The sequence below is a fragment of the Passer montanus genome, unplaced genomic scaffold (genome assembly GCF_014805655.1).
Source record: "Passer montanus isolate IOZ18808 unplaced genomic scaffold, ASM1480565v1 scaffold3, whole genome shotgun sequence".
Taxonomy (NCBI): Eukaryota; Metazoa; Chordata; class Aves; order Passeriformes; family Passeridae; genus Passer; species Passer montanus.
Genome location: NW_024367707.1, coordinates 14,084,319 through 14,111,057, shown reverse-complemented (window position 1 = coordinate 14,111,057; position 26,739 = coordinate 14,084,319). Strand labels below are relative to the sequence as shown.

Here is a 26,739-nt window from a genome sequence, read left to right as displayed (position 1 = left end):
TATATAAATCATTAGAGGCATCCAAGGCTACTGTTATCACTTATGGCTCCAGGCCTTCTGCAGATTAAATTAAGTTACTTCAAACAATGAAGAGCAGTTCAGCCAGTAAGATCTGTAGTGAAATTAAACAGATACAGTGAACTACCATAGTAGTAAAATCTGTAAGAATTTATATACACACTAGACTTGTAAGAAGTCTAATGTTTCCAATTAACAATGTTTTCTGTGGCTTCAAAGCTACTTGTTCCAATCTTACTTTTTTTCTTCTAAGTAAATTGATAGCTTCTGGTTTTCTCATTAGCTAAGCTATAAGGCACCTAATTTTACTTTTCTCCATGATCTCTGCAATTAGAGGCAATGATTAGAGTATAGTCTACTCTACAAACAAATCTCTTCTTAATATTATAAACCAGGATGCACAACTGAATGGAGAACTGAAACATGAAAATGAAAAGAAAATGTTTTAGGAATGCAGGGAAGTTTAGAGAATAAGGAAATATTCCTTATATATTGTATTTAAAGGCTGAGACTATGGTTGGGTGTTTCTCAACACTACAGGCCAAATATGGTATTTACTGGAGGATCAGGTAATCTTGTATAAAGAGCCTTGGTCCTGACCTGGCTCTGTGTTGAGGCACTCATCTGCAGATGTGCATGGAGATTGCTGCCACGAGAGGAACTTCACCAAAACAATGCACAGAGAAACACTGAGGCTGGGAAATTCAAAGTAATTCATACTTACTCATACAGTTTAATTTTCTTCAAGAATCTCCTCCTCAGTTACTATTAATTTTGGTAGGCTGTACAAATATTTCATAGGTACTAACTAAATTTCAAAAGTCAAGTGCAAAATAAGGATACTTTGAGCTGCCTATTGTTATAAGAATAATACTAGCAGACCAAGCAAAGCTGATTAGCACTTTGACACTGATCACCCAAAGGCCAGGTTTCCATGCAGTATTGCAATTAAGGGATAGGACTGATCTATCCTGACCCAAAGATTGATCTAATCTAACCCTAAGACTTGTCAACTTCTGCTGACGTATTAGTCAGCAGAAAGAAACAGTCCTGTAAGTCAGTTCTCACCTAGCCAAGTTAGAACTAGATGAAGCAATGCATGCATTTCCTCTTCTCTCTATTGACCTAAAGGTCTGGATGATTAACTTAAGCTTATCTACCTAAATTTAGTAGAGGAAGATGTCACCGTCAAAATATTTAAGTTTTTTTAATTTGGTAACTTCCAATATTCACAGAAACACTGTTTAATTAGGAATATCTACTAAAAAAGTTAGTAGAGGAAGATGTCACTGTCAAAATATTAAAGTTTTTTTTAATTTGGTAACTTCCAATATTCACAGAAACACTGTTTAATTAGGAATATCTACTAAAAAAGAGATGCCACGATAAGCAGACTACATCTTGTAATGTACAGGAGTTTTGCATGTTACCTGTTAAAAACAAGTCAAAGTATTTGGAACATTTAGACAACAAATACCTATGTTTTTCAAGACAATCTTTTAGAAGCTAATAGCTGCTTTGCCATTAGAAAAATCCAAAACCAGAGCTGTGTAGACACTGCCACACAAGGAAACGAAATCATAAAATATACAATACACTGGATGTATAGAGTATAAGACCTGACACTGTGATTTCCTTGACACTTTCCTTAGGTGTTCGTTAACAGAATATAATTTAACTTAGTTTATGTTAAAAAGATTCCTTATATGGAGGCAATTTTGAAAATACAATTTTTTACATTATTGCTCATTATATTTGCTTAATGCATTTTCCTCAGTGTTAAGATGAGCCACTGTTAAAACAACCTCTCACAGCCTCAAAAGCAATGCTTTTTTTTTGTCAGAACTCCTTTCAGAACTCTTATCTGAGTTGGGAGCTGATGAGCAACAAACCCAGTTTTTCAATATAAGTCCTGTCATCTATAACATATTAAGCATAATTCATAATAAAATTATGCTACGGTATTTTCACAATTAAAAAAACCCTAAACCAATACTAGTATTTATGAATGAGGCATAAAGTATCATATACATTTTCATTCAAATTATTTGCAAAGATTTATTTATTTAGCAGTCTGTCACTTGAAAAAAATATTCTCTGAGACTATAGATGGGAAATGAAACAAAATTGAAACCTAGTCCTTGAATAGTCAAATTAGTTGTTTTAAAAGCTTCTGTATCACTGCAGTTTCTCTACTTTGAATTTAAATTCTAACATCTCCATAAAAAAGGTCAAAAGCAGTTTTGACAATGACAACTGCCATTAACCTTTGTTAGTTGTTCCAATTTAAACACACTGGAAACATTTGTGGTTCCAAATCATCTTCCTCCCCTTCATCCCCAAACTGATATAGTTCAATTGGCTATGGCATGACCTCCATCAGGTCAATACACATCCTTATTATTTTTATGACATGTTCAATAAAACCATTCCAAAAGCTAAAAAGCTGACTTACCATTTTCTTCCAAGTACATCAGAAGGATGCTGCTAGATTCAGTCCCTTCTACAGCATAATCAAGTGCAATATTTCCATTAACATCTTGAAGAAGCACATTTGCTCCAGCCTACAGACAAGAATTAAAAGCACTTTAGGTTTTTGTACTGAAATCTCAAAACACAACTGGGGCTCTTACATGATCCTACTCAAAAACATTTCAAATCTGGGGTTCTTAGACAGCAGGCTGATTATAACCTGAAACAAAACCAAACACACAAAAAAGGCGAAGACAAAATGAAGGACTCATGAATGTCAAAAAGGCTGCCTTTGTTTGAGACAGCTGACTCTGTTGCCACACTATCTGTCCAGTCTGGCTTTGCTACACAGATGTCTGAGATGCTCATCGGTGAGTTTTGGAACCACCACCATTTGCAGCACAACACTTTAAAGTCAGCTGTCACTGACTACAGTCTGCCTCAAAACACTCCACCAGAACCAGCAGTGGTCAAAAGCTGACTGACAAGCAGCACAGACATCCCTGCAGTAGGGATGGGCAGACAGCTGTCCTGGGTAACCTTGTCAGCTGGCCTGACCTCTTAAAGCCTCATCCATCAATCCAACCTCAAAGAAAACCATCCATTGCTAAGTAAAATTGCCTTTTGTCACCAACTGGAGACAAAGAAAATGAGCTTGATAATTTCAACTGTAGTCTCTAAAGAAGCCAGGCTGAAATTTCTCTAATTTTCATTCAAAATTCAATATAAATGAGTGACAACTAAGAAGAGCCCTTGCGGCTGAAGGGTGTTTAAATTAACAGATTCATGAGAAGCTTGAAAAGAAACAACCAGCATGACTGTATTTGCTATATTAAAGATTGTTAATGTAAGAATTTGTAGGAAAATATATTTTTTTTTTAAAGTAAGAAAGCTGCCATCCTTGAAATACCATAAATGTCTGGTGGGCATAGAAGCTTACATTTCTAGTATTACATTACTAGTGTTACATCATTAGAAGTTACATTACTAGTGAATTGCCATGTATCTTCTTTAAGAGGTTGTAACATTAATTAATTTCAAATTTCTCTCTTTGGCTTTTAATGGCAAGGAATTATGAAATAAGTGTGACCTCAGGTAAATTTAATTACTTTTCTTAACAGCTTGTATGATAAAGTGTTTAATAAAAATGAGAATTGCCAAGGACTGCCTTTCTTAAAACCGCAGCAGCAGAGGTCAAATGCAATATGAAATAATTAATAGAATACATTACTGCTTTTTTTCAGGAGCTTTCTCTGTAAGTATTGTATCAAAGAAAAACTTGCAATAGGCTCAGGTTCTGGCTCAGCTTGGAATATGACACAAAAAATGAGCAAGTTCATGTAAGCTTTATGTTATCAAACCTGAAGCTGAACTGTTAGTCTGAGGTGATCTGAGTTTCCAACATAGTGACCGTGGGACAGACAGGCATCAAAAATTACTCACCTCAGCTGTCTCAGATATCTCTCACATCCTATTAGACCATATCCTATGCAGCAAAATAATCTGTCCTCCTACAAAACACACTACTTTCTTCTAGCCTTATCTTGTTGCACTGACTATAAGGGGAGCCCAGGGAGCAAATTTAGATTAGATGTATTTCTTCGGAATTTTTAAATTAAATTAGATGAGAGGATTTGACTCTCATGCTTAATAAGAAGGAATAGAAGGAGACTTACAAGTGTAAAATCTTACATTCATTATAGTGCTATGAAAATAAATTTCTACTGTCTGTCCTGCCAGATAAAATCAAAAAGATGGTAAGAAATCTGGTATCTTTAGGGGATGGTTTAACAACTGTTCATTGCACTTGTTCCACTACTAGGAAGTATGATTTATGTTTTGCTTTCTACTCACTGACCCATGAGAGTTTGTTGGTGATAAGGCAGAATTATGAAAGCAAAACAATTTCATATATGATTACTTTGCATATAAAAAATCTGCACAAAATCTTGCACGTATCTATTCTTCCTTGCATGTAGATAATCTCCAGGTAGTGCCAAAAGACCATTTTCTTCCTTGTTGAGTTAAGAAACCAAAAGACCTTTGACGTATCAAATGCAGGAAAAGTAGGATAATTGCTTTGGTCAGCAGCACACTTTTCATTAATTTCTATGATGCAATATCACAGAAGGAAGGATATAATATTGAATTACTCATATCCAAGTAATTTTTATTAGGTATTTCTATGTTAATTTATTGATAAGTGTTTGCAACGCTCCCAAACAGTTTAATTTTTGGGTTTATTAACAGGCATTTTTAATATGGTGTATCATCCCTGCCTCCCAGCTCTGCACCATCTGTGAGCTTACTGAGGGTGTGCTCTGTCTCACTGCCCACATCAGGAATGAAGACCTTGAACAGAACTAGACCACTCCTAACCAGGGGCTACACCAGCAGTGTAGAACACATTGCAAGCATCACAGATATTGTACCTTAGTTTAGATGCAGATGGCCAGAACTGTGCTAATGAACTTGAGTGCTCTATTACATACACAGCCTTGTAGGCCAGACAATATGAAACCCAGATGTGACTAGAGACAGAATTCAGATCATCTGAATATAGTCCTACTTTGTTTATAGATTTCTGTTCACAGCTCTTGAAGAAAACATGAGGAAAATTGTCCCCATGCTGCTGATATTAGTTTCCAAATTTATATGCATACCTTGTTTATGTTCTAAATGCTATTCCATACTTATTCCGTTTCAATACAACCCACTTGAATTCTGCATGTGGTGCTCAATGTATGTGAAAAGTTACTGACTTATTTATTCTCAACACATCCTCATTTTCAAATCATTTCTCAATAAAAATGATAAATGTTTTGCAAAATTTTGTGTACTGTATGCCATATATACAAAATATTTTTGAGATAATTATTTGTCTGCAATGATAAATTATTTCTATTTTAGTAAGACTATAGAAGGACCATCTCTAAATATATTACTTTAAGGTGTTTCTAAAGACACCAGGTTAAATAACACCAAATGCAAAATGCAACTGAAGTGCATTTGTGCTACACAGAATGGCATCCACATGTAGATAAAGCAAAAGAGATCGAACTCTGGTGATCAATAATAACTGAGTAGACTACCAAATTTACATAATATCCCTACATAATCAGAAATCTGAGCCTTCTGCTAAAGAGAAAATACCTTTGGCTAGTGAAAGGACAAAATATTTCCTCTCTAGCTCCAGCAATGATGATTCAAAATACTTCAGTTTTTATTACTATCACACTAGTTTGTATTTTTTAATTTTGTTTTAATTTCTATTTACCTATCTGCAGAACCTATGATGTTCTCAATGTTTTTGTGTCAGGAAACCAGAGTAGAATAGCTAACTTCCAAATAAAGTGGTGACCCTAAAGATTACCTAGAGAGATCAGGAGCAATACTGCTGGCATAGGTTAGATGTGCACAGTTCCATAATACTAATCTATGTGCATGCCCACATTATTTACCAACGTGATGCAGTTTAAGGGGACTTCCCACTCAATGGAAGAGAAATGAGCAACTTCAGATTCAGTGTAGAGTGCATGATCCAATGTACATCTGCACTGCAACTTATCCCTGATCACATCTTTGTCTGGCTAAATTTGGAGCTAATTTAGGATAGTACAGAGAATACTGTTTTTGCTTAACAGGAGGCCACAGGAGCTGAACTCTTCCTCCCCAAATCATGTTCCAGAAGATGAGGAAAGAACCAAATAGCTTCTGAAGTCTAAGCACTACTGGAAGTTTTGATTTGCAAGAGTTTACAAGAACTAGAAACTGCATGACATCATCCCATGTAAACAGGGCTCTACAGTGCTCTGTCCCGATAGAAGCTACCCCTTGCCCCTTGGGACAGGCACCCAAGTATAAATGCAGTCACAAACTCTTAAGGCTATGTTGCTATAGCTGTAACCAGTGCATCCATGTCCAAGATCCCACTGATAAGCTAAAAGTTGAGTTTAGTCCACATTCTACAGTTAGGAAGCCTAATTAGTGATACTGTAAACTCAGAGGCAATCAATAAACAATCTCTCAACCTTTTTTTTTTTTTTTTAACAATTAACTGATTCTAAAAATCAATTTTTCATGCACAGGGGCAAATTTTTCATTAAGTATTTAATTTTTTTAAAAGTCTTAAAACTTCCTTCTGTATTATTTATTATCAGGCCACTATTCCTTCCTACTTTCTTATTTCTAGTGCTGCAATACAACTTATGATTCCCAAATGAAAAATACATCTACCTACCATTACTCAAAAAAAAAAAGAAAAGAACAAGGGCCCAGGAACCTCCATTCTGAGGAATGTGTCCTTACTGAAAGATTTAAAATTATTTATTTCCTCCTATGTCTCTGAAATACACAATATTTTTTGTATCGGCAGTCTAACTTTATCAGTATAGGTGAAAACCATATGAAAAGCTGTGGGCTTAGACCTTCTCCAGCCATCTCCAGCATTCAGGCACAGAGTTCTAACCACTGGGTTGTATGTCCAGAAAGTCAGTGCCATCACAACAATATGGACAGTAGTGTAATCTGATTTAGGCATTGTTTGAGGACTCCTAACTTACTAATTTTCCCCTAGAACTTGGGAGAGATTTGGGCATTTCTCTGCCTAGGTACTACCTCTTGTTTATCTTCCCAGCTCGGATGCCACAGGTTTTGCACCCAGGCAACATTGTGGTCAGAAGGGTTTCCTGGTGGAACTACATCAATCCACTTTAGGTGGAAATTGGGCAGATTCCTGAAAGTCTGACAATGATTCAATGAAATTCTTGAAATCCTTTCTTCTGTTGCATACCTTAATTTATTCCCTCAAACCTGTGGGCCATGCAACATTTAAATATTTGAAATAACTAAGTAATTTAGCTTTATTCATATAGTAGAAAGTCCCAGGTGCATTATAAAGTATTTGTAATACAGAAATGATGACCCAGCAATTGCTTCTGTCACGTAGGATTACCACCATTGGCTTCATGAGGTTTTATGAAGGCAATCAAATATACAATAGACACTGAGGAATATGTGAATATGTGTGGATATTAAGAAAAATAAAGGACAGAGGCAGAAAAAAATTAATACACCTGTTGCCATGGAAAAAACCAAAACCAAAATTTTCTCCTAATAGGAGGCTTCTGCACAGTTCTTACAACGGTTCGATTGTTCTACAATATGCTAGCTGTGTGCAAATTGTGCAGTCACCTGTCAACGCCATCACAAAACTTGACTTTTTTATACTTACTTATATTCTTATATTAGTAATCTATTTTTATTCAATTCCACATATTCCATATGTATATAACAGTATACATTGATATACATGGAAATGTAGAAACATTTACATACTATTCTCTCATCCATGTTCATCAATTTCTTGCAGGGATAGGCTAGCATGTTTTCATTAACAGCTTGAACAATTCACTTTTTCTTTTTTTTTTTTAATATAACCACATGATTTACAAACTGCACCATTTTTTAAATGTTATTAACCAAGATTAAATGTAATTCTTCATAAAGCATTTGCAGAATTTCACTTCCTGTGACATGTGTAGTTGACTTTTTCCCCCTTTATTGACCTACTTTTTCACATTAATTCCATGAAAAGGTTTTGCTCCTTGAAGGGTATCCGAGGTTTACACACACACACACACACACACCTGCATGTTCTCATGTATGCCACAATTACTGTGCTAATCCTACATCCTTGCCGGAGTCCTTAGTACACAAACAGTTAAAAAGAAAGCAAAAGTAATCAAGATATGAAGGTCTATTGGTTTCAGAATAAGGAAACATACAGGAAATCCCACATGCTCATGGCTCCATGGTGCCATGCAATCTTGCTCTCTAACCTCAATGGCTTGCATAAATTTTCATTCAAGATACCAAATCCCACAAATCTAGCTGGCTCCTCTTTGTGGCTGCTACTAGACTTGTTTGAATCTCATTCCTTAACAAAGCAAAAGGAATAAAGTTGCTCTACAGAGTGTTGTGGTTTAGGTCGTTAGCACTGGATACCACTTTACACAAATTCAGGATGCTGAACAGATGAGGAACAGTTCTCAAGGCAAAGCTCAAAAAAAAAAAAAAGCTGAAAACTTCACCACATAAGGAAACCACAGACAAAGAAATAAAAAATTAAGTGAGATTGAGCAGCTGCACTCAGTTCAAAAGCATATCTTCCTTCCAACTCATTTCAACAACAGATTTTCTGCAGGCAGAAAATTATTTCACAGAAATCACAATACAGCTACTTAGAAGAGATGGGGAAAAAAGTGATTACAATTATACATCCTCCACTGACAGTTCCCCTACCTGCTGCCATCATAATTGAGTTTTGCTTGCTTAATAAGAAAAAACTGACAGACACAAGCTGAGTAACCTCTTTTGTATTCTCTTTATGAGCACAAAACAATCTAGAAAATATTTTACTAAATCCAAATATTGTCTCTCAGAACACTGACTGCAGCCTTAATACTTTCATTTTAACTTTTTTTTCCACATAAACCTTAAAAGGTAGACCCTTTCCCATGACACCACAGATTCTTAAGATATTTGGGAGATAGATAACCAATATCTACACACTCCAGAGTAAATATAAGATTACCATTCCAGAAAAAAACATCAAAAGAAACCCATGAAAAAGGCTGATTCAGGACTAGAAATCTACCATGAAAGAAACCTATTTCTAAATATTTACTTTTACTCCTCCACCCCCTAGGCTTGACAAAGAAATGGAAAGGAATCACAAACATTTGTAAGCTATCTACAAAGATATGGAAGTTCAGTACACCCCATGGCAAACAGTACCTCAAAGCTGCTCTAGCTGCAGTTTTGGCTTTATTGACCCTTAATGTAGCTTGTCAAAAGAAAAGGGAAAAAAAGGACAACATACTTCCCTTGTAGGAAGATAAGAGTGTGTCTGATGGAAAATCATTCTCCAAATAGGGATATCTGCTTCACAGCTGACCCTAGCAGCCTCTTTCCTTTCAGATATTTTTAAGAAAAGCAAGGAAGTGGAAATTTCACCTGTACAGAAGCAATCCTTTAAAATACCATTCTTCATCCTTTATCAGGCAATTTCCATCACTGCAGTCTGTGGGGGACACACCTGATATTTTTTTTTAATGGGAATTTCAGTAACTTCAGACTGATCACTTGAGCTTCAAGGTATTGTGTTTTACAAATAGTAAACTACATCTTCTCTTGGGCATTTAAGTAACTTGCAATTAGTCAAGTTCCACATCAAAACACCACCATCCCTCAACCATAATGGATGCCATAACTTTACCAAAATAAAAGGTTTTTATCAAAAAATTCTTATGTATTGAAACCTGATCGCCTAAAAGTATTGAAGAAATGCAAACAGGGGCCTCGTTAAATCTGAAAATATTTTCTTCCATTCTTTACAGAGTGTTTCTTAGCAAAATAACAAGGACCCAAACTTCATATCTATACATATAAATTCAGAACTAAAATCTATGGATCACAAATCAAAGTAACAGCTGCCATGTACACCAACAAGTGTTTTGTGCATGCCTTACTTGGGCTTGTGTAGCTATAGAGAAAATGCAGGGAACAAATCCTCCTGCTCAGCTGATTTCCTTCATAGTAGGGCATCATGTTAAGGTGCACTCCTGAAAACAAATTCTCTCTTAATGCAAATAGAAAAGCCTCTCACTTTCTTTTACATGGACTTGCAGAGAGCACAGGTCTGCAAACTGGACTGGCCCAGTGCACCATTTACAGGACTCCTTTCATAACCTTGAATCAATGGTTACCTGCAGCAGGAGTTTCCACCTCTCACACAGGAAAGGCTGCAATGTTACTGTCTGCAATATCTGCTCTATTTCAGGGCTTTCAACTCTGTAAGAGTTGCTAGTGTCTATAAAGCCATGTCTGTCACAGTACCAAAACTTTTCTTTCACATGGAGTAGGAACCGTCTGCCATCTGGATGAGCTTTACTTGTGATATTATAAGGTCTGAATTCATTTTCAGCATGGCTGATCCCACCCACATCATAAAAACACAAACACAAATCTCAATCCCTTATGTCTGTGACAACACAGCCTACAAAATCGAAGCTGAATTCAGAGCTTTATAAGTGCCCTCCAGGCATATAAAATAAACTTAAAAGGATAAAACACATATCTCCAAAAAAGCACTCTCAGTAAATCAGGAGAGAATGCAGTGGTGAAAATTTTATGCTAATACTTTCACATAATTGCTAAAATAGATGCAATTCTATTAATACAAATTTATGTTATGCCACTACTACTCACTTGTCCACATCATAGGTACTTGCTAAACCAGTCAAGGAATGATCATAAAAATGTAATTTGATATTCACTCATCCTTGTGTAAGTAAAGTATTTCAGCTCCTCTTTGGATAAAAGCACTTTTATTCATGGCTCTTCTGGGTTCCATGTTGCAAAAATGGGCACCAAAATCTGAATACACAACATAACTGCTCATCAAACAGACTTACTTTTTTGTTATAGTCTAGAAATTAAGATTTATGGGTGCGTGCCAGTGTGCATGAAGAACATCATAGTGTTCCAAAAATCCCAGGTGTGTATCTCTGCGACATCCTGGCTAAAAAAGGATAAAAGTATGTGCCAATACAGTGTCTGTTCATAAGAAACATTGTATAGTTTTATTTATATAGGCTCACCAATGCCTACAAAAATCCCCAATTGTATTTAAAAATATACTTCTTGATTGTTGAATTACTTCACAAAATAGTAAAAAAACCCAGTCCTTTAATATTGTCAAAGTTCCACAATCATTTTGGCAACCATTTAGATCATGAATAAAGCATTTTCCTCCTTAAACTAATAGAACACAGGCAATGTCAGTTCACAGAAAAGATTTTCAGTAGAGTTAAAAAAAAAAAAGGCTGTCATGGCACATATTACAGATTGCTTGACAGGCATAGTCTGTTTGACTAATGCATGCAGAAGATAAAAGAATTAGCACTGATGACTGAAAATGAAAGACCAACATTTTCCCATCTGTTTGTGCACCATGGGGACTTAAATTCCGCCCATCAGTGGAAGGCATGAAAAAGGCAAAGAAAATCCCACTCAGTTCCAGTACTGAACACTTCTGAAAAAACTCTAGAAGTGTAGCATGTTTGCAACAGCATCTTTAAAAGTAAAATATAACTAAGCATGCAGTTATGGAATAAAAAGTTAAAACCTACTTATCCAGAAGTAGTCAAATAAAAAGTAATGTACATTTCTCAAGTTATCACTATTGCCATGTCCTAGAACCACAACATTCCTAGGGATTGGGGAACATTCTATTGATTCCAAAGGAATAGAGATTTGTACTTGGATCTTAATCGGACAGCAAATTGTCTTTCATGGTAGTTCTTCAAATTCTGAATCCTAATACAAACCACCAATGTTTCTTGGAATTTAAGGTCTTAATTTCTAAGCTAAATATATTCTGATTTCCTTGACTTAGCTTTGCCTCAAGCAATTATTCTTATTTTCTCTCTTCCACACAAATATCTGTAATGCCCTGAGAATCATCCAGCTAGTTTGACTACAAATTGGAAGAATGGAATTATTTTTGTTGTATCCATTTCTGTTTCTTAACTTCCGTGCTTCATTCTGAAATTTTTCAACAACTTCAACTGATCATTTTTAATTTAATGAAAATCTCTACCTCAAATGCACGACTGAATTTTGCCATATAATTTGAACACTAATTGCCTCAGTTTATAACTGGTTTTATAACTGTGAGGAAACTGGCCTTAACAACAATACTTCTTCTCTTGTTTTTTTTTTTTGGCTAGATGTGCATTCAGGCATGAGACATTTTAGTGTAGCCATAGTGTAGTGCAAATGAATCTAGAGTTTCTGGTGGGACAGGCCATAGGCAGAGCATATCCAGTTCTAGGGCTCCCACATGTTATTGGATGAGTTTAAACTAAGACTTTAAACATCCAAGTCTCTAGATTCTGCACATATGTTTTATTCAACCAGAAAATACATGAACCAATCTTACTCTCAAGATATGCACTTGTCTTAATACAATATCGATATTTCAATATTTTACCTACCAAAAATTTTCGTTCCATTGAAAAAAAGTTGTTACATTAAACAGCAGCTAATGAAGAATTATATATCTATGATTTTCATCTCCAAAGCCAAGTACGACAAGAAAGAAAACAATAACTGCATTTCTTTCTCACTTTTCTACTTTATGAAGGCACCTCTTGGTTCAAAAAACATGTTGTACATTTTCAGTGAGGGCTTCTCAGAAAAGAAACAAAAAGATGGGGCATTAGGATATCAGAAGGTCTCTAAGAGCATGAAGACACTCCTTTTAGCTTAGTATGCAAAAAAAAAATTGTTTGGAAAAATTACAGGAATTGGATGTACCTGTTTGAATGTCACAAAAATAAGCTGATGTACTTTTAACTCTTTTAAAATAATTTTATCTGAAAGGATGAAAAAAAATCAGAATGTATGTTCTCACTGAAATGTTGTATTTTTATTGAAAGTAGAGGTAGACTAAAGAATAGAAGAAATTATAGAAAACTCGACTTGCATGTTATGTATCACAAAAATAAGTTCTTTTTGCCTAGAATAGCATTCTCATTCTGTTCTATTATTAAGACACTACAGCAAAAATCTAAAAGATCAGAATGAGGTCAAAAAAAGGATAGTTGAAGTACAGAAGGAGGAGTATTTGACTTGATATTGCCAGCACTCAAATTATTTGGCAAGAAAAGGGAATTAGAAAGGAAACTTCAAAGAGCATTGATGACTAAAGAGTAAAATTTCCCCATCTGTTTCTGCACATGGGACTTGCAAACTTCCCATCAGTAGCAGAGCTTATGGAAAAAAAAGAAATTATTCGAGCACTGAATGTCTCTGATAACAGTATTGAAGCACGCTTTCTTCTAGTTTTATTTTAATTGCAATCATCAAAAATTATGACAAGCACACAGAAAAATGATCAGTCCCTGTCTTATATACTTATATAATACTCCAACAAAAGGTCACTTTTCGAAATCATTGCCTTGTATTTTTAGAACAAATAGAAAGAAAATCCTTCACACAGCATGGAGTGAGTCTTTGGAATTGTCTGTCAAAAAGTCTATTAATCTGACACCACAGTTAGAATTAACTGTTACTTTATAACCATTTAGTAAGCCTGTAATTACATAAGGTCAAACAAATCTCATACGCTAGGAATTAAAAAGATCATTCCCAGGGCTTAGCAAGAGCAGTCACTTGTGTACAAAATCAGACAGTTAGTAAGGCACAGCTTTATTGTAGGCAAAACGGAGATAAGAAGCATCCTCTGATCATCCAATATAAGTACAAATAAAATACAAGATATCGAGGTTAAAGTTTCAATAATACTAATTTCCTTGCCAAGTCCTGTGTGTTTGTATGTATACACATGTATGTATGCATGCATATATATGGGAAAGTAGTCAGACACACACAGACATGTATGTATATATATATACACACACATACATATTTATACACACACACACTCTCCAAACAAAACTGAAGGACAAAGTTCTGCCTGGTAGCTTCCCTTGAAAGAGTTTCCACCTCTGGCACAGCCAGAAGAGGGCAGAAAAAAACAAAAACAAACACATGGCTGCAAAGAAAGGAAGTTGATTTTGATGGCTCAGTACAGATTGAAAGTTATTTTTTGAAGAGCATGTAGTTTACAGGTTCAGTGTAAATAATAAATGTAGAAAATCTAACTAGGGGCAAACCTGTTTAACCTGATGGTCTTCTCCTTAATCCCCACAGTTTGGGGGGATTTTTCCCTTCCTGTCTTTGCACGCTGTCATATCCATGTCTATGTATTTATGTTACTTGGGAAATACAGATGCTGAATGTTTTAGTTTTGGTTCTCCAGTCCTTTTTGAGATTACATACACACACATGTGTGTGTGTGTCTGTGTGCATAGTGTGTGTATATATGTTTGTATGTGTGTGTGTGTAAATTAAATACACTTGAAATGGCACACATGAATAAATACATCAGGTATGACATCAGACCTTACCATTTTATTAATATAGAGAAAAATGTCAGAGCCCATGTTAATGGATATACACACACAGTAAAAAGAAAGAAAATCTGTATTTCATGTCTCTGGTATAAAAAGCAGATTAAACAGTGTGCAATAAATGATAACTGTGTACAGCATATAGTTTCTGCAAAGATAAATTTATCATGCACGGAAGTAAGAGTACAAAACTGCTACTTTAACTCAGTTAATTTGCATTTTTGTTAGAAGACAGATAAATTGTGTTGATTGATAACATCAACATGTTCCCAAATGTAGAGGGAAGGGACTGTAGTGTTGCTTAATCTGCACTCAGGGTGATGCTGTCATCTTGCTGGTTAGTAATTAAATCTAGATCTTCTAGAAACAAATCATCGTGTGAAAGACCAAACCTATTTAGGGAGTTTAGTATGCCAGTCACCTTAACACAAACCTGGCTTCTCAGAACATCAGCATATAATTACAGAACTCACCAGAAGAGCAGAAAACTCCATTATTTTCCTGTGCCTGGATAATGAATAAAGTGCAGTAGACAAGAAAATCTTCCAGTCACAGTCAGTAATAACTTGCTGTGTGGGACTGAAGTTAGTCCCTAATACAGCTGTGGGAGAAATATATGCTCCATGCCCTATTTTGTAATTGATTATATGAAAAGAAAAACATATGCTAATAAATCCTAGCAATACAAGTATAACCACAGCTGACATTTTTATATTAACCAACCATAAGACTCCAGGTCTATCTGCAATAATTGGTCTCTGTGGATTATTATATATATTGGAAAAGTGGTGGAATTTTTACACAAAATTGAAATAAATACTCCAAAGAAAATGCTGTGCCATCCAAGGATTTGCCTTAGTGTTTTATCAGAATTTTTTTTTTTGCTTGTGTTCATAAATTGTAATCTCAGCAGTCAATGTTGAAGTAATACGCATTAATCTATCAACTGCCTATCACCTTGCAAAGAAACAACTGCCCATAATCATCTCTTACCATTCTCTGGTCTTCATTCCAGAAAATGAATTTTTCCACTTTCCAGTAATGTCCTAATTTTAAGAAACATCCTTCTTCCCAAAAAATGCAAGTCAGTAATCTTGCAGTATTCACCAATGCAAAAAATACTTTCCATTATTTAACATTTGGAAAAATACTATTCAGTGTGTTTTAAAAATTCACAAAATATCATAATTTCTAATGGGTGTAATTTAAATTTAAGACAAGTCTGAGTTCATAAACTTCAAATAGCTGAAGATACAGCCATTTTTTAGAAATAATATAAAGGCTAGTTTTCTCCTGTACTTTCATAAGCCAGCTTTTCTACATTTTCCAACATCTATTTAGCCTTTCATCCTTGCAGGCAGCAATCACATCTTGTTCAAACTCATTATCAAACCAGAAAAAATAAAGTACATCCAACTTTCCATTATTTTTGTTTTCATTACTAACTCCTGCACTTCACTATCCAACCCAGGCTCATTATCTTACATCGTTCTACACTGAACTGAATTACCTACTTTTTCCACACACAGTCCACAACAATTATTCTAGATTTGGAAAATCAATGCTTTTTCTCCACCTTTCCTATTCTAACTGGAAAGTCTTCAAACACATGTGCAAACCCGAGTCTTTTAATGACCTCCATGCCATCTCATTTATTAGCTCCACTAACCCTGCACTGTTACAATTTACCTAAACCATCTGCTTTCAATATATAAGCCAGTTTTTCCTGCAGCAGTTTTCTTTCCAATGACTTTACATATCAATCTTTATGGTGGCATATCAAGGTAAGTTGTCCTTGAACTTTTGATAAATTGTATCAGTGCTGCAATTTCCCCGACTGGCTCACTCACAAATTCAAGAATTCATGGAGATTCATTTGATGGTTCTTTTTTCACAGGTTCAAGCTCCCGAGACCTTTTAAATTATGCATTACAAACTATGCCATAGTCATATTTCATTCCAGTATTTCTGAAATGAAAACACATAAAAAGCCATATACAACTGGGAGGATGCTGTTGGTTTGAGTGGTTTGGGGAATTTTTTTTAGCATTCAGGGACAGCTCCTCTCCAAATAATATATTAAATAAATAATATATTAAATAATATAATAAAATAATTTTTATTTTGTTCATTAATGGTACAAACTTTTTTATTATATTATTATTATATTTTTAATGAGAAAAATTGGGTTAAATACTTCATTTAAAAAAAGAAAGTTTAAATCCTAATGATATGCTGATTCAAGGTCTGGTTCTAAGTTCTGTTTACTTCAACACTTGATGTCAAAATCAAGTCAAAATTTGTCACAGTTGGAAAACATTGCTCACAAAGATATATAGATCCAAATGAAAGTCCATTGTGGTCGTGATTACTAAATTTTACTGACTTTCCAATCCCATAGACAAATTAAATGTGTGTTTTTTATTTAAATTTGGCTAGGAAATGTCCATCTTCCCTGGTGACAGAACTTCCTAACATTTTATAAAATAATAAAACATCCTTCTTCCCACTGAAAATCCACATTTTTTAAAAAATGATAAATACTTCCGAGGAACAGAACTAATTACTGATCTAAATGCCATTCTCAACTTATTTCCAAAGACTAAACACCTAGCTTTTGTGGCCTTGGGGATTGGTTTTTTTTGATAAAAGAAAAAAGCCCTTGTTTTTTTTCTTTGATTTCATGCTATTTGGCCATTATGTATTTTGCTTTTGAATATCTGGAAACAGTATTAAAAGCAAACAAGCACAAATATTTGAAATGCTTGAAAAATGCTATGTTTGTGCAGTACTTAACTTTTCTTTTTGAACTGTGTTCTTCCATGAAATTTTCTTCTGTCTGTTTTTGGGCTATAGAAATTCAGCACAGTCTGACAGGTATCAAATATTTGCCATATTACTTTACTTGCTATTTATTTTTCACAATATTAGGTTTTTAATAAATTTTAATGTCCTCTGTATGTTACTTTATTGTCTTAAGAACACAATCATAATATTTATATCCACACAGCCTTCTGAACAGCTGTCATGTGGAAATATAATACTGGAATGGATTTCCTGAAGCATGACTTTTGTAATGCAGGTAACACATAACACATAATCTCATTTACAACTTCAAGATCAATTTTAAAGCTAATTAGGGATCAGGTTTGGAGTTTTTTAATCCCTATTACTCCTGCATGAAATGCTACTTTCCAACATATGTCTCCTAACATTAAGAAAGCTTAGTTTAATTTCTGTCTTAACTTTATTGTTGGACACCTTTGCAATCATTTGCTTTTATGCTAGCAGGAATTTCTGGTTTTAAAAGCTCTTTCTAACCTGTTCCTCTATCCTGATATATTTACAGAAAGTTTTTTAACCTCCCTGATTTGATTTTTTTAAGTACAACATACTATTTTTACTCCCTTCTATTAAGATAAGCTTTTTACTCCCATGCTTATCCTTGCAGGTTGCCTTGGTACAATTTCCCCTTCCTGAATGTGCCTGTAGATAGCTAACTGCAGGCTGTCATTACTTGCAGTAGCAAAACCACTCTTCCCTTTCTCTTGGCAACATCTTCATTCTGACAAACCCAAGAATCTGCTTTTCCCCACCTGCAGTTATATGTTTGCAGCACACAATTGTTTTAAAATTGACTGAAGCTCTGAGGTCTTTTTCCAAATTCCCAGCTGATGGTTCCTGAGCATATCACAGAAAGGTCTGTTGTGCAGAGCATGACCTTGTATTTGTACACTGAAACGTCAAGCCATTTTTATTACTTAAGTCTTCAAAGATACCCTATGACTTCTGCATGACATTACAATCCTCACCCCTATAGATAAGACATTGCAGCATTGTCTTCAACATATTTAATTATCATACCTCTATTTTTCCTCTGAAGGTTATCACTGAAAACTCTAAATAAAATAATGTCATAGGACCAATCCTAATGAAACCTCAGCAGCTCTCAGACCCATTTCTCTATTAATAGCTAGGCTGTTGTCTTGCTACGAAGTTCTTCACTGCCAAGCAGCTTTTCACTTCTGCAATTTAACTAAGACTTTTCCTCAATTCTCTACCTACTCCATGAGCAACTCACAGAATAATTATGTCAGTGATTCAAGTAGAGGCCACTTGGCATGCAGAATGAATTTCACCTTCTACAAATATCCCCCAGGGATGGAACATCCCCAGATCAGCTTCTTCATAGCACAAAACTATGTTTACTGAAGATGAAAGCCAGATGTTGATTTTCATTATCTTATCATCCCTTGATCCTCTTTCTCTGGAGAAAAAGAGAATTAGAGTGAAGCTTATCCAAAATTCACCATTTTTGTGCATGTTGTCCATCTCTCAGCATACTTTTCTTGATCTGCTCCAGCCAAAACTGGAGTTGATATTTTTTCCAATAGGTCTAACTCTCTTTTACCTCCAGGAACTTTTCTGGAAATGCTCTGATGCTAATAACTCCAGAGCATACAGGTCTGTTGCTTAATAGCCATGGTCTGTGTTCTAAGTCTCATTCCCAACCCCAAATGTTTTCCACCTGGACAGAGGAGGGAGGATGAAAGGCAGGGAGGGACAAAGGGAGGCAGAGAGGGAAAGTGTGTCTGTTTGTGTGTGAGATTTCTAGACATCAAAGAAGAATTTGCAGACTTTTACATCTTATTTTTGTGTCTACTTCCCATATAAAAAGACTTTGATTTATGCCATGATTTAGCATTCTTTGTACAGTGAACTGCAGATTCTATTTCAATGGCTATTTCTCCTGTCAATTGAAGTTCAATGCTATGTCTTTTCTCTTTATATTATCCTCATTTCTTCTCTAGGCAATCTCATTACTTTCATGACAGTGCTCAAATTTAAATGCTTTGGCCATTTTGCTGTATCCAGTTAAGTTCCTGTTCTTATCTCTCCTTAAACCACCTCTAGTACTGCATGACTAGCTAGCTTCATCACTTTTTGCCAGTCTTTTTGGAGAAGGACTAATATTTCTAAAGATTCCCATGAGTGTTGCCATCTGGTGTTCAGCAACTCATTAAAAGGCATCACCTAGATTAGTTAATTAGCGGGCTTCCTCTAGGTTAGTTTTACATTATCTCAGCTAGCAATGATGAAAGGCTATAAGCCAGTAGGACACACTCCCTGGAAGTTCCCTCCTACGCTTCTCACACATCCACCAGCCTCTGCAAACTGAGTGAATTCAAATAGATACAGCTTTCACAGAAAAAAAATGCTACTTAAATTTCCGTACTACAAATATTGGTATCTGCCTCTAGAAAGACAGAATAATTTTTCTTTTGCGTTACATGCTCATATGTATTGTAAACTGTTAGCCACTGTCTCCTCATGACCTCTAACTGCTCTTTATTCTTTCCCCTCCCTGCTTCCTCTCATATTGACTCAAAGGAGGAAGTCATACTGAGCTAGATTGAATGGGAGGGCAGAATTGCTTCCTCTGAGGAAATAATTGTTTCTGGAACTATGTAATAGAAAGATCTTTCTTTAAGTTTTAAAGATAATGCATTTTGATAATTCATCTCTGCTTGCAACACAGCCTGGTGCAGTTGCAAAGAGCAAGGACAAAATAACTATGGAATGCTGCCTGATTACATGACTTCAGATATGTGCCATTCTCAACTGCATGGGGGAGCAGAAAAGAGAGTTACAGCCCCATAAAGACTTCCTTTCTACTCCCACCAGGAAGTCAGTTCATATAAATTCTTTTCCAGTAAAAATATATCTGGTTTTGGAAAGGGGATTTCACACCAAAATCAAAAGTGGATTACCCATACAGTGGATAGCATTACATAGCTGACACTGCTCATCAATTGTTGCTGTAGATCTAATGAATGATTTCATGGTAGCTCACTTTTGCATGCTGCCAGGCACAGATTTTCCTAAGTTCCTAAACAGGGGAGAGATAAAATACTCAGCCTCAATTTTATTTTTTAAAATTTGTACTTTTGGCCTTCTGTGCCAGATTTGTGTTTTGTGCTTCAATTCCAGGTTCCAAAAATTACTCGATGAAACATTTAATTAGTTAGCAGACAGAAGGTACACTTATACTTTTTCCTAGTAAGGTCAGTTTAAAAAAATGTATTAAGAATGTTCTGAGGATGTACTACTGATCCCTTCTTTTCTAGTTAATTAAGTGCCAGGTTTATCGCAGTAATGCTTTCAGTTCTATGAAAGAATAAATAAAGAATAAATCTCTACTGTGCCACATACTGTACAAACACCAAAATACCATCTCCACCTTCCTAGTTTCATTTGACAAGACCTGCATTGAAGATGGTGAAACTCTAACATTCCTGTTGCCCACTAAAAGGGGCGTCCTGACCACAGTAAAATGAAGTGAAGTACACTATAAAAACAATCTCATCAGCTTTCTTTTTCTCTGTTGCTCTCTACCTCAGGTCAGTCAACATAAAAATATTTCATGATTCTTTGGGAGTGCAAGGAGGGAAAAAAAAAAACACCCCCAAAACCAAAATCAAAGATCCATTAGAAAGGAAAAATCATAGTTATCAATGTGTAATGTGTGACCCAAACTGTTCAGCTCCATGATGATTACCTGTGCTGTACTCTGAAATTAGTGTAATAAACAGCAAGTCATAAAGAAACCTGTGGTTTGCAACACAGACATAATTATTTTGAGAAAAAGAACTGAATGTAGGAGCTCAATGTGACTGTAAACCAGTGCCGATCCTCTAAAACACAGAATTCTTGATGAAAAATAATGCAGTCAGAGTGAACAATTTTTATTTTTTTTTAAATAAGAAAATACAAGGAGCTACAAAGTTGTATTTCTATCTACCTACCCTACTGCCTGAGTAGCCAAGGTTAATACACAAAACTGCAACAGTATCAATGTTTATTCCACCACATGTGTGCAGGTTCTGGCTGGGATTGAGTAACTTTCCTCCCAGTAGCCAGGGTGTGTTTCGGATTTGTGTTGAAGAGGGTGTTTGACACAGGACGACACAGGGATGTTTTAACTATTGCTGAGCAGCACTTGCACAGAGCCAAAGCTATTTCTGTTCCTCACCCCACCACTGCAGCTGGGGGTGCAAAGGAGCTGGGAGGGGACAGCAGGGACAGCTGGCCCCAACCCTTCAGAGGGATATCCCACACCATATGGCCTCATGCTCAGCATATAAACTGGGAAAAGGAGGAGGAAGGTGGAGGGTGTTCAGAGTGATGGCATTTGTCATCCCACTACACTGTTACATGTGGTGGAGCCCAGCTTCCCTGGAGATGGCTGAACACCTGCCTGCTGATAGGACAGGGTGAGTTAATTGTTCTTTTGCTTTGCTTATGTGTGCAGCTTTTGCTTTCGCTATTAAACTGTCTTCATCTCAACCCACAAGTTTTCTCACTTTTCCCCTTGTGATCCTGACCTGGGGGGAGTGAATGAGAAACTGTGTGGGGCTGAGCTGTCATGACAAGAAGATAGTTTGAACAGTGCACAAGTAAAGCAAAGGTTACCCACTTTTACGTATCAGTTAAAAGTATTTGAAGCTAAAAATTATCTTTTGTGGAGGAACAATTAGACTGCAAGTGATGGGTACAAGTTTAAAGCTGTAGCCATTTAAAGGGCAGTGAGAGGATTGAACACTTGCTACAGCTAACAAAGCAGGAGCAGTATCTAATACCTTGGTGCTTGGACATTCTGCAACTCTGGTAGCATGGGACAAAGAACTAATCTCAGCTAGTGTTTCCATTCAATATAGAACAAGTGTAGGGAATTAATAAAAAATATAATTTTGCAATGCACTGTAAATGATGAAAAAGACTACACCCTAACTGGACAGAACTGCTGACAGTGCATCCACTCCTGAGCTTTCAAAGGGTGGTGAACCCTTTAACCCGTCTTTAATCTGATACACAAACCCTGGGGAAATGACATCTTTTTCCCATGGGCAATGGCCTCCATTTGTGGCCACTCACCCTGGCAGACCGTGGGGTGTCAAGGGAGAAATATGCATACTTTACTGGATTTCTCCAAAACTAAAGGTGCCAGCAACTAGGACCCTGCAAGTTCTTAGAGCCCCAAAAGCCACCTCTGAGGTGATACCCAGACCTTGGGGAAATGACATCTTTTTCCCATGGGAAATGGCCTCCGTTTGAGGCCACTCACCCTGGCAGAACTGCTGACAGCACATCCAGTCCTGAGCCTTCAAAAGGCAGTGAGGCAAGACAGAGCAGATCCCTCCAATAAATCTGGTTGCTCTTCACTCTCTCAAGAGATTTCATGTGGGCACAAATGTATATAAACCTACACATCTTTGTTCTTAACCTGCTACAGGAGCCTCCTTCATCCAAAATCCATGAAGAGCTATTCCCATACCACGGGGAGAAGGCACAACACTGCTGGGGTCGAGCAGTGACTGATGAACATGGCCTTTCCCACCTCTTTGGTGTGTACAGCAGGCAGAGCCCCATGGACCACCTCTGATGTCTGCATCTCCCCATGTGCCGGCGACCACCCCGGGCTAAGCTCCTCACTGACCGACTGCTAGCACACACGGGATGTCTCTGATGGCTGCTCAGTCCAGTGCCCCCCTCCCCTTGCTGACAGCTACAACACTGAGAAGACATAAATATGTCCCTGGAAGGCTGAGCCACCTAAGTTAAAGTGTTGGGAATTATGGAAAGAAATAGCTTCAAGCATTTCATTCTGCATCCATTTCAAAAACAGTATTTACAATTCCAATAGCTTTCCAACAGGACACGACAGAAGATTACCACATTGCAAACAGTCATGACCCCTCCTAGTTTGCAGTGAATGAGCTTTGATTTTGTCATTTCTATCCACCAGAGCAAAGAAATTGTGAGTCACCACAGTTTAGGTGATGAATGACAAGTCACTATCTTGTCCCAGCCAGAGAAAGACCACCAGAAGTGGGGTGAAGTCAGAAACTGGGAGGATTTAAACAAATCTTCATTGATCGCCTTCTGGGATCTACATATACTTCTTTTTTATCCCTACTACCCCCCTCAAGAAATGTTTTAAGTCCTTAATGTGGAAATCTCCACTGGCTTCTGTGACACTTCTCCAGAAATCTGAATAGAACAATTAAAGGACCATGCTGTTACATTTTAAGTCACATCTTTAAAACAGAAAATATGGTGTTGTCTGGGCTATGAATTCAGTCCAGAAGAAATATTTATTCAAAAGTAATTCCTGAGGTTACAAGAAGCATTATTTTTTCTCCCAATGAAAAACTGTGGCATAATAGAAGCTGACTGTAGCTCATATTGGCATTATCAAGGTTCATGCTACACATTAGACATGGTCCATGAAACACTAACCTCAAGGCAAAGTAATTTCTAATATGAATTGCTCACGCAAAGGCAATTCAGAATTGTGAAAAATAAGTCTCTCCAACCTCAATTTTCATCTTCACATTGTCAAATGTTATCAAAGAGAACATTAATGTGATTATTCAAAAGCTAATATTTACCTAAGAATATTTTCTTTCCTCTGCCATCTCTTTAAAAATCTTTAAATCTCAAAATTTTAAAACCTTTATTTTAAATCTAGAAGGGAGAGTATAAAGATATTATTTATCTAATCCAGGAAACTCTGCCTTTAAATGTCCTGACCACATAAATGTGGATTTATCAGAAGTTATTGCAAATAATATGGACAATTCAAACTCTATCTGCAAAAATCCACGTGTATATCCCTGCTTATTGAAATTTTAATGTATTAATTAGAACCTTCAGATGAAGACAGCTTGTAACAAACAGGGACCAAGTCAAAAAACGTTCAAATGATGGGCACAGGAAAATTATTTTGGACATAACCCCGTATAGCAACACTTGAACCTTAATTAGATTGAGCTTCTTGAAAAAATGATCAATGAAAATTTTACAAATGCCCTCTATAACCTAAACTGTTCCCATTAATGACAACAGCACTGTATTCAGAATTTCTGAAAATTCCCCCCATTATAAGAGTTTCCCACAGTACAAGAGTTTTTTATAAATGATATAAATATATACATAAATATAAACTGCTCTGTTCTAAGTGATTTGTTTATCACTCTAGGAGTACATGCAGAATACAAAGGATACATAGCCTTCAGATGTATCTACAATGGACAGATTGAGGCAATACAAGAGATAAAACATGTCCTGGAAATTTTATCTTTTATGTGCCAGGAGTAATGACAATGTTTAAAACCAGATGTATCTGATCTCTTTTTTGTTGTTTTGGTTTGTTTTTTTTTTACTGTACAGGTTGCCTAGTGAGTTTGTGGACTTTCCATCCTTGAAGATTTTGTCCTGGGCAAGATGGTGTGCCTACCTCTAGTCTGAGCAGAGGGGATGGGCTAAATAATCTCCTAAAGATATTTCATGAAATGTATTAACAAATATACAATCTAAAAATATATCTCCCTTCCCTTTACATGTAACATTGAAATGCAGTTATAAGCATGATGAGAAACTCTGACCTTGCAACAACTTATTTAAAACATAAATATTTTAAAATTATATAAAAAGACTAAAAAACTTTAAGTCAGAGTGTGAACTGTTTCTGCACCACTGTTTTAAAGAGCAGGATCACATGAACTGAGAGAAAGAGCTGCATTGCATAAAACTAGAGTTTGTGGTCCCAGGAATGGAAGCACAAAACAGACCCAGAGAATCATTTAGAGTGGAAAGGATATTCAAGATCATCAAGTCTAACCATTAACTCAGCACTGCCAAGCCCACCACTAAATCATGTCCATATCTGTCATATCTACACACCTTTTAAATGCTTCCAGGGGTGGTGACTCTGCCACTTCTATGGGCAGTCTATTCCAATGCTGACTCCTCTTTCAGCACAGAAAGTTTTTCCAACTATGCCAACCCCCACCTTGCTACAACCTTCTTTCAGGTTTTCTCTGGGCCTTTTGTTCTCCATCCTAAACAATCCCAGCTCCCTCAGCTGCTCCTGATAGGACTTGTGCTCCAGAAAAGTCCTTCCCCAGCTCCATTACGCTTCCATGGATTCACTTCAGCCCCTCAGCATCTTTCTTGTAGTGAGGGGCCCAAAACTGAACATGGGATTTGAGGTGTGGCCTCACTAGTGCTGAGTACAGGGGGACAATCATTACCCTGGTCCTGCTGGCCACACGATTGCTGGTACAGGCCAGGACACCACTGGCCTCCTTGGGTATCTGGTACACTACTGCTCTCTAAAAAGGCTGAATGCCATATCTATTACTATATTGGGCAAACTCAGCATTAAAAATTCAAAATTGTGTATATAAATATTAAATTCATCTCATTTTGACCAGGTCCACAAATACTTTTTATGAATACTGAGTGTAAGTGAGCCAATACTTGCTTTTCACAGGAAGCTTTTTATAAGATTGTCTGAAAACTGAACCCTTAACAGAAACTGACAAGGAGAAAAGAAAAGAAATTATCAGAATATCCCATTTGGGACTGAGTGCTTATCACAGATATAAGCTCTGCACCACAGGGGAGAAATAGGAGATACTTGACATTGACATCTGCAATTTATTCACACTGAAATCCTAAAAATGCCTTCTAAAAATCCTGAGCACCAAAGCAATGTCAAGAAAAACCAAACACTGAACATATTTTCACTGATATGATTAGTAGCAATATGTTGCATTCATACAGCAGTTTCAGACTTTAGGGTGCTCCATCCTGTCTCCTTTTCAAGCACACAATGCATTGGCTTGCTTTACTTACTAGTAGCAGTAGCAGGACAATGTCAGGATTATCACAGGCACAGGCTACATGCATTGATGTCCAAAAATCCTCATCTTGATGATTTACATTCACTCCTCTGTCAATTAGAATTTCTGCAGCAAATGCATTATCGTAGCGAGCACACTGGAAGAAAAAAGAGCAGATTAGGGATGGTGTTTTCCTCAGCGTACAACTAAATTTATTACATGCAATTTAAATTGGGCAGATGAAGCATTGTAGTTAAGCTGCTGGGTTTGTAGGGAACAACAGCTGAGGAATCTATAGAAATAATTGTGTGGAGATTTCTAGTTTCATGTGCATGATTCACAGAATCCCCTATTTCCTTATGAAATCTGCTGAATCTACGATAAGGATGAGGCTTTTTCCTGTTCAAAACTGCTATTCCAAATCAGTGCACAGGCATGAGTGCATGATGTTCCCATCATGAGTAGTGGTATTTAAGTATATGCACAGCCACATATGCATATGTCCATGCATACATTAA

The 26,739-nt window shown here is 36.4% G+C and overlaps 1 protein-coding gene across 4 annotated transcripts in view; it reads right to left on the bottom strand.

The window, feature by feature from the left end:
* The window catches only part of MYO16 (myosin XVI), a 362,051-nt gene that overhangs the window by 208,078 nt on the left and 127,234 nt on the right, over positions 1 to 26,739 (bottom strand). For all 4 annotated transcript variants that reach the window (XM_039714365.1, XM_039714364.1, XM_039714366.1 and 1 more), the window contains exons 4-5: positions 26,235 to 26,378; positions 2,474 to 2,582 (exon numbers count right to left, since the gene is read on the bottom strand). In XM_039714365.1, coding sequence (XP_039570299.1) covers positions 2,474 to 2,582; positions 26,235 to 26,378 — 253 coding nt within the window. The remainder of the gene's footprint in view (positions 1 to 2,473; positions 2,583 to 26,234; positions 26,379 to 26,739) is intronic.